The sequence below is a fragment of the Uncinocarpus reesii genome, genomic scaffold, assembly GCF_000003515.1.
Source record: "Uncinocarpus reesii 1704 scaffold_1 genomic scaffold, whole genome shotgun sequence".
NCBI classification, from domain to species: domain Eukaryota; kingdom Fungi; phylum Ascomycota; class Eurotiomycetes; order Onygenales; family Onygenaceae; genus Uncinocarpus; species Uncinocarpus reesii.
This window is the reverse complement of record NW_003052500.1, coordinates 1746448-1755107: the sequence shown is the minus strand read 5'-3', so window position 1 is coordinate 1755107 and position 8660 is coordinate 1746448. Positions and strand designations below refer to the sequence as shown.

The window sequence follows — 8660 nt, the reverse complement described above, 5'->3', positions numbered from 1 at the left end:
GACCGGAGGAGCCTCCGTCCAAGAGACAACAGAAGGCACCTTCACGAAGCGGATCCTCCAAGCCCGTTGACCGCAAGGGCGAGGATTACGCCAATCTTTCAGCCCTCCACAGTAGCACCAAGCACGCTCGAGAGGCTGCTTCCCTCGATCCTAGCATATACGACTATGATGCCGTTTACGACTCTATCCACGCGAAACCCACGAAATCCTCAACCTCTGCCGCTGCTGCTTCAGAACCCAAATACATAACCTCCTTGCTCCGTAGTGCCGAAGTCCGCAAACGCGATCAACTCCGCGCACGCGATAAATTGCTAGCTCGTGAACGCGAAGCAGAAGGCGACGAGTACGCGGATAAAGAGAAGTTCGTGACAGCGGCGTATAAGGCGCAGCAGGAAGAAGTAAAACAAATTGAAGCCGAGGAGGCTGCTAAGGAAAAAGAAGAGGAGGAAAGGAGGAAGAAAGGCATGGGCATGATGGGTTTTTACAAGGATATGTTAGCTAGGGATGGGAAAAAGCACGAAGAAGCTGTCAAGGCAGCGGAAGAAGCTGTGAGGAATAGGGCAGAAAAGGCGGATGACGAAGATAAGAAGGAGCCAGAAGATAAGTCTGCTGCGCAAATCGCCGCAGAACTTAATGCTCGTGGCGCCAGCATCATCGTCAACGATGAAGGGGAGGTCGTTGATAAACGACAGCTTCTCTCCGCCGGGCTGAATGTTGCTTCTAAACCGAAGCAGAAAGCGACTCGTGCCCGCTCCACAACCGAATCGCGTGTACGAGACGTGAGGCCTGATCGTTTCGGTGCAGGCTCTGCTCGTTCACAGCAACGAGCTAGGCAAACGGAGATGTTGGCTGCCCAGTTAGAAGAGAGAATGCGAATAGAGAAGCAGGAGGAAGAGGCTCGAGTCAAGGAGCTGGCAGAGAAGAACAAGAGTAAGAAGTCGGAGAGCGATGTGATGAGCGCTAAAGAACGGTATCTTGCCAGAAAGAGAGAGAGAGAGAAGGAGAAGGCGGCAGGAACATAATCTACTGGAACTCTTGTCATATTCCGCCCAATTGGGTTTTTCCAATTCAAATGTCGTTGGATAAATTAATTTTGACATCTATATCATTGAACAATCACCTCAATGATCTTAACCCCTTATAAACTAGCTATACTTGCCAAGATGACACACTTTTCAAGAGTCATAGCCTCATCATCATGAAAACATCATACGGCTAAACAAAAAGAAACCAAGCGAAATGGATGCTGAACAAAAGGTGAACAATGAATGCCCAAACCCTAGACATCTAATGCCGAAAAATAAGAACACCAATTGATATAAAGACCTAACCCATGCACTGTTGAACGCTTCAAGCGGTTAATGCAAAGCTGAGTCCCAGTATGCCCATTCCAGCAATAGCAAACCCAATACAAAGGTTTTGATTGTGCGACAGCACCAGTCCTTCCGAGAACAATTGCAGGGAGACATTTGTCATGACGCCTGCAGTAGCAGCGAACATGCCTCCATATACTGCCCAAGACACCCCATCTTCGTCTTCCATGCCTCCTGCAGCGTGAGGATACGCTTTTCGAGCACCCCAGATCCACAACGCAGCCAACCCAGCACCAGCAGGCTGGCTTACACCGCCAAGAAGGCTGGACCAAATCACGGCCTTTAGCCGGGATTTTAAAGCTAGATAGAGCGGCAATGCCATTGCGAATCCTTCTGTGATGTTATGCACAAAGAGTGCGATAAACACTGACCAGCCAAGGGTAGGATTCGTATGGTTAGTTGCATATGTGATGAAACCTTCAGGCAGTTTATGCAATGCGATGGCGAGCGAAGTTTGCAAGCCAATGGATAGGAAAGCGTTCTGAGGAACATGATGGTGATGCTCTTTTGGATGCGAATAAGTGATCGTAGAAGGCGATGGGGGGTGGCCTCGGGCTGCTTCCATAACATCACCCGTCTCGTCGGTATCACTTGTGACTTTGACTATAGTAGTAGAGTAAATGTCGGATCCTTGACCTTCCAAGTCGGTTCCCGCTAGTTCCGAATCCGCAACGTGCAGCGGGCCAGAGAAACTGTGGCGTTGAGGAGCAATAGGCCGGCTGGGTCCATCTACAGTCTCGGAGTCTTTCTGCAGGGCGAATTTCATACACTCTTGACCGCAGGCTTGAGAGACACCATAGCACGGCCCATTTTCGTCACAGACGGATTTTCGCACTCCGACTAGGCCGCCAATGGGGCCAGACAGGAATGATTTAACCATAGATGCACGGGGTCTGGTTGAGTGAACATGTTGCGCTCCCCGATCTGGTTGATGTTGGGAAACACTCGAATCCGCCGCCAATAATGGAGTTTGCTCATTGGTCACTCCTCCGAGTGTGAGAGCATCGGAGCTCAATAAACCAGCAGAATCTTCCACATCTTTGCCGTTTTCTTCGTGGGTGTGAGCGCAAGCAACCACGTGTGAAGGCATATGGCGGTGAATGAAGCCAGACACGATCTTAATAATGACCACTCCAAGGAGAAATAATCCTATCAGCATAAATGCAGCCATTCCAGGAGAGTAGCCTGCACGAACGAGGTACATCTTCGACGTCGGTAGCATACTGTAGAGCGAAGTGAAGAGCTATAATTTTTTAGCACCGTACACTTGGGCTCCATCGAGGCATATGTACGCACCAGGACACCTGCACTCAAGCTCATTGAAGACGAGAGGAATACGTCGCTGTCAGCAATCTGAAAGTTCGACTTCCGAAAACAATATCGAACAACTAGATCCACGCAGATGATAGTTGCGCCAAGAGCGCAGGCTACAATTGTATCTTGGTTAACAGGTTCCAGGTAATCTTAAGAGCAAAGCCAAGCATACCGACGCCGCTGACACAGCTCATAATCCATCCTCGAGTATCATTGTCAAGCCCCATGCTGCTGCGAGGACGGTTCGACGCCGTGTCGACAACTACCTAGTTAAAGCACCGCCGTTGCCGCTCGACAGATGAAAGTCGGAAAGCTAACACAGCACCTTTGATCGTGCTGACAACTCCGATCAGACCTCTCGACGTAGCATATATGTGAGTCGAACAAAATCATATAATGTCAAGGTGCAACTGCAAGGGACGAAGCCTGACATCTCAAGCAGTTCAACGGGATTCTCTTAGTTCGCCTTTGCGGGCCAACAAGGTCCTTTGGTTACATCATCCCGCGCTTTGTCAGCAACATACGCCAAGCCACGCTTAGTAATAGCATACCGGCAGTCATTTGATGAGATGAAGTTTTGCACAATACATGAAACAATCCAATGGAAGATACTGTGGCCGGATAGAGCTTTAATTCTTCTCTTTTGACACAGTCTAAGGCCTTGCCTCGGAGATCCTCATGGCGGCCAGAAATCCTCCAAAGAAGGCTCATCTTTTGGTGATGTTTTGACGTGTCACATGACTCAGCCTTGTATCAGTCCTAAAAGGGGTTAGTCTGCTCGCAAGGTACCTGAGATTAGATAATCCAGGTCACCGCTTGCTTATTTATATCAAAGCGATCCTGATTGGATAAAGCTCTGCTGTCGCCAATTGAGCCAGGACGGACCTCATCTTCGCTTCCATTGAGTAAGAGGAATCAGGCGTTGTGGCAGGGACAGGACGGCGTGCAGACGGAGTGAGCTTCAAGTCACCATTTGTTGTGCTCGATCGTCTTCCCGGTCGATCGTCCGCTCTTCACTACCACTCTCTACTCCCGCCTGCAACATGTCCAAGGCAACCTTCGCTATCATCGCAGCTGCCGGTGCTGCCACTGGTGCTGGCGTCACTGCGCTCGTTTATTCAGCAAAGGCCTCGCGTCAGCAGTCGCCAATACAGGCGAGTTTACCAGCGCCGACCAAACCTGCAGTTCCCGCCGCATCACCTGCGATTGTTCCTCACCCACCTACTCCGCAAATCCCAACCCGATTCCCATCCCCAGTCGACCCAGCCGGCCTCTTCCAGTATGGATTTCCCGGCCCAATTGCAGACAATGTGAACAGTCTCCCTCTCGCAAGCGCATACGATCGACGCACACGCAACCCATCCTGGGTTGCGGAGCACATCACACCCGAATCCCTTAAACTGAACAACGCCGATCGTAAAAACAGCACCTTCTACGAAGATCAGAGTATTCCGTCCGCGTTTCGTGCTAAACTGAGCGATTACTTCCGCTCAGGATATGACCGTGGACATCAGGTGCCCGCCGCAGATGCGAAATGGAGCCAGGATGCCATGGATGCGACCTTTGCGCTGAGCAACATGTGCCCCCAGGTAGGAGAGGGGTTCAACCGCGATTACTGGGCACATTTTGAGGACTTTTGTCGTAGGCTGACGACAAAATATCCTTCTGTTCGTATCGTCACGGGTCCACTGTATCTGCCGAAAAAAGATCCTGCGGATGGGAAGTGGAGGGTTTCCTATGAAGTTATTGGGAACCCGCCGAACGTTGCCGTTCCCACACACTTTTACAAGGTTATCTTTGCGGAGGACGGTAAAGCGGGAGGAAAAGTTAGTTTAGGCGCATTTGTGCTGCCGAACGCTCGGATTCCAAATGAAAAGAGTCTGTCGGATTTTGAGGTGCCATTGGAGGCCGTGGAACGTGCTAGTGGTTTGGAATTTACCTCAAAACTTGCACCGGACCGAAAGAAGAGACTGTGCCAGGAGATAAAGTGTGAAATAACCGTGAGAGAATTTGCCAAGGCAAGCAATAGAAAGGCGCTTCCGTCGTGATATTTGAAATTTACCGGCCAAACGTTTTCACCCCTTGGGTTCTCGGGACAAATCCGGGATATTATGTATAATATAGAGCTTATTTGAAATGGGTATAGGGGAGCATTTGTACAAGGTCAATTCTTCGAATATGATTCTTAACATTGGAAGGCCGTCCCAGCTTTCTTCGCAAGATTCGTTCCTCCGCCAGCAAACCCAGTTCCCTCAGAACAAATAGCAATTAGGCCGGGACGTATCTTTTCCTTGTCCTTGTCTTTCTTGCCCTCCTTTTTAGATTTCCTCTCTGTAATATCTGTCTCACATACATAGCACAGCATCCGACCATGGAGCTGGGCGTCTTCCGAGTCTTGAGCATGCGGGTCCGGATCCTTATGCGGTGTCATAAACTTCTCAACACAGGGTTTGCATATTACATGTCCGCATGGTTTCGTTACTAAAGGCCGGATTAGAGACGTGGTTATATCGCAATTTCTTTCAAGTTGAAACTTACGCATCGCTTTGACACCATTATTCAAGGATCGTTTACACGCTGGGCATATCCGTACCATTTGTCCAGACTGGTCGTCTTTCTCTTCCGCAAAGTTCACTGTCACGAGGGATTTTAAAGAGTAGCCATGCTTGTTCGTAGGCGTCGACGCGGGACAAATAGGATTCAATTTCGCTGGTTTTGCATCATTGGCGCCGTTCTCCGTGGATGGGGTTAAGGATGGTATCCAGAAGGAAGGCATCTGCGGCCTCGCCGATTCACTCTTAAAGGATGCTGTCAGCCTAAATCTCAAGTGGAAAAGACATGCAGTCCGGTTGCCAACTCACTCTCTCCCGTGCAATCTCTTTTCTAATCCTTTCCCGCTCCTCTCTCGCAACCCTCCGCAACTCCGCCTCATCCAGCTCGAACCCCTTCCGTTTTTTCTTTGGCAATCCTCCATCACTCCCCGGACTCGCCTCACCCGCAGCTCGGTCCGAAAGCTTTCTTTTCCGATCCTCCAATCCCATACTGATCATTTCAAACTCCTTCAACTCTCGTTCTTTTGCTTCCTGCGCAAGCCTCTCATCATGCTCCTCTCTCTCCTGCTGCTCTAGCTCGCGCTCCTTTTCCAACCTTTTGATTTCCTTCCGTTGGGCGAGGAGGTCGTTCACGGCACATTCTCGACAGAATAGATCGCCATTCGTAGAACATGCAACCACAGGCGCGCGGGCGGGCTGAAGGCAAAGTCTGCAAGAGGAGAATGGGAGAAAGGATTCTCGCGATAGTCTGGTGCTCTGGGAGCCCCAGGTGGACCCGGAGTAAAGACCGCTCATATGAAGTAAAATGGGGGAGGGAGGTATTACGTTTGGAATGAGCCATTACAGATGGAGTGGATATTAGGAAAACATTGAATTCAAAGAGAAAGGTCAAACAAGCATAGAGAATCGGTATTGTATGTAAATCACCGTGCTATCAAAGAGGTGCAGCTTCGAGCTGCAGATATCTGATGACTAAGCAGACTATCCGCCATACTGACGACGAGGAGCGTATTCAGACCCTGCGGCCTAGCCATGCCCTCCTTACTTCTTGTTCTGAGCTCTTCGTTTCTTTTGAGCGCTTTTCTCTTTCCTCGGACGAAGCCTCATTTCATCATGTTCCTTTTTCTCCAAGGCAAGGTCCTGTAGAAGCGCTGGCAAGTCCGGCAGCTCGTTGCCACTAGCCCTGTCATCCAGCAGCCCTGGCGCTCCGCTCTTCCTATCCGATCTTTTGGCGTCACATAGCCGGAGGTAGTCGCAATCGTTGACCTGGAGCATGAATCCAATCCTGCATCCTTCGTGGTCAAGTACCCCAACCACCTGTGCCTCTTGGATGGCCGACCGACCCCTCAACGAGTCGCGGTTACGGGTTAGTAACTCAACATTTGCTTCAATCTCAAGCAATTTCGCAAGGTCCGGCCCATCAATGCCTTGGGTTCTGTAAAAAGCCGCTTGTGCTGTATTCAAAAAGGCCAACACTCGGCCTACATCTGAGTGGAACGCGCATATTCTCGCACAGTAGGCCAGGATATCAGGATACCTCCGATCCTGAATTCCGTTTCTCATAAGCCTGCTGAGAACATGATATGCGTTTTTCAGAGCTTTAGCAGGCTGGGTCCTACCCACGGCCGGCGAAAGCACGATTGGAAGCTTCCTTTTTACAAAACGGAAGTCCGCTTCCAAATGAGGGTTTGGATGCAAACAGCATTTGCAAGCACACTCAAAGCCAAATTTCTTGTCCATGAATTTTTTCCTTTCGGCGGCAGTTAGGTATATATCTTGGTACGACACTGTGATTTCTTCCCCTGGCATTATTTTTCGGCATGCGCGTATGTCGACGAAGCTAAACTTGGTACCTCCGATTGTAGTTTCGAGGAGAGTCTGCTCCGCATTTGGTGCACAAGAGTGGTTGATAATCGAGATCCAGGGACCAAGCACTCGGACCTTGCGTCCCGACGGAAGGGGGCATGGAATGCAGTTCCTCTCAAAATAGGCGCCTAGCTTTCCAAATTTCTCTTCTGAACCTTTTCCGAGGCCAAAGAAGTAATGGGCAAACTTCTGATTGTTCTTTACTGCCTTGAGACGCTGTGCGAGCATCTCGTTGTAATCTTTGATCGAACCTCCCATGGATTCCAATGTTTCGTCCACAACCATCACTGTTTCATGGGCAATTAAATGGCCTCGGGTCATCTCAGTCATTGCAACGAGCCCCATTCCCCTACGGTCGCAACTGGCGGGTATCCACCCCATTCCCTCGCTCATAAGCAAGCGGGAAGCCGTTGTGTCCAAACCGCCCTTGAAGGGTGAACCCCTTTCCTATACAGCATCGTTGTTAGCCACTTCTATGGCTCTCTCCTCCATTTATCCTAGCCATATCCTATCAAGGGGTTCCACACCACTCACAATTTTGATTATCCGCTCCCTAATACCAGGAAAATCTGGCAGGTTAGAATCCTCTGAGCCACTGCCAATATATTCATCATCATCATCGCTAGTAAGCAAGTCCGCTGAATCGAGACCTTTAGATTCGGTAGAGTCTTTCGAAAATCGGCTATCATCTACTCGCCGTTCTCCTAAGCCCACCCGCTTACTGTGAGCACGGAAATATAATATCTTTGAGATGGCCCGCCTCTCCGGCATCCTTACCATCAGGAGGAGCGATATTGGACTGCCTAGAGGCAGGGGAAGCCTCAGACATGCCCATGGTACAATGGCAGGAAGAGCTATATGGCTTGCTTTGAATTGTCAAAGATATTCGATCTAAGTTTTGGATTTATGTTAACTTACTATGGATAGCAATATCTTGTTTTAAAACATGAACAGATAACTTCTAAAGAGAGAAAGGATATAAAGGAACAAGGGGAAAACAATGCAGCAATGCTTTCTGTTGTTTAAATACTGTTCCTGCTCACGTGAGCCCAATGTATTACCTCTTTGGGTATCAAAATGCTTCGCTTAAGCTGTGAATGGAAAACACACTGAAATATTCCTGACTTCAACCTCAATAATCATATTTATTGTTTTTTGCAGGCAACTTAAAACACAGATGTCTTCAGAGCTTTGCACAGACAGGCACATTGCAAATGGGTCACAATATCAGACCTCTGCCAAATCGGGATAAGAAACAATCTGCAAGGCCTATTTTCTGAGGTTCCACACAAGATAATGGGGAGATTATGGAAACATGCAACGATTAGAGGTCGACATCATACATCATGCTAGGGGGAAAAAGGACGGCGAAAGCCACTCGGAGACAGAAGGGTAAAGCGAAAGGGGAATATGAGGTACAAAGTAGGTATGGGAGCTTTTGAATTATCAATGCACACACTGAATATGTAGTACAGGTTTATTGCCGGCGGCATTTGCGGATATCAAATGGGATTTGGGGAAACAAATGCAAGAAACGACATTGCAAACAAATGAA

At 49.1% G+C, this 8660-nt stretch overlaps 4 protein-coding genes across 4 annotated transcripts in view; 2 read left to right on the top strand and 2 right to left on the bottom strand.

Moving 5' to 3' along the window:
• UREG_00785 (uncharacterized protein) overlaps positions 1-1022 on the top strand; it is a gene marked incomplete at both ends in the record, with an annotated part of 1255 nt that extends 233 nt beyond the window's left edge. The window contains one exon of the mRNA XM_002541225.1: positions 50-1022. Within this exon, the coding sequence (XP_002541271.1) occupies positions 50-1022 (973 nt within the window). The remainder of the gene's footprint in view (positions 1-49) is intronic.
• A 328-nt stretch (positions 1023-1350) lies between these two features.
• UREG_00784 (uncharacterized protein) lies at positions 1351-2914 on the bottom strand (the record flags this gene model as incomplete). Its single annotated transcript, XM_002541224.1, has 3 exons — positions 1351-2616; positions 2670-2800; positions 2860-2914. The coding sequence occupies 3 exons, from the start codon at positions 2912-2914 to the stop codon at positions 1351-1353; spliced, it is 1452 nt and encodes a 483-aa protein (XP_002541270.1).
• Positions 2915-3730: 816 nt separating this feature from the next.
• Positions 3731-4735, top strand: UREG_00783 (mitochondrial nuclease; the record flags this gene model as incomplete). Its single annotated transcript, XM_002541223.1, has 1 exon — positions 3731-4735. The coding sequence occupies one exon, from the start codon at positions 3731-3733 to the stop codon at positions 4733-4735; it is 1005 nt and encodes a 334-aa protein (XP_002541269.1).
• Positions 4736-6280: 1545 nt separating this feature from the next.
• On the bottom strand, positions 6281-7940 carry UREG_00782 (uncharacterized protein; the record flags this gene model as incomplete). Its single annotated transcript, XM_002541222.1, has 3 exons — positions 6281-7552; positions 7640-7674; positions 7883-7940. 3 exons carry the CDS (start codon positions 7938-7940, stop codon positions 6281-6283), a joined length of 1365 nt encoding a protein of 454 aa, XP_002541268.1.
• Positions 7941-8660: the final 720 nt, after the last annotated feature.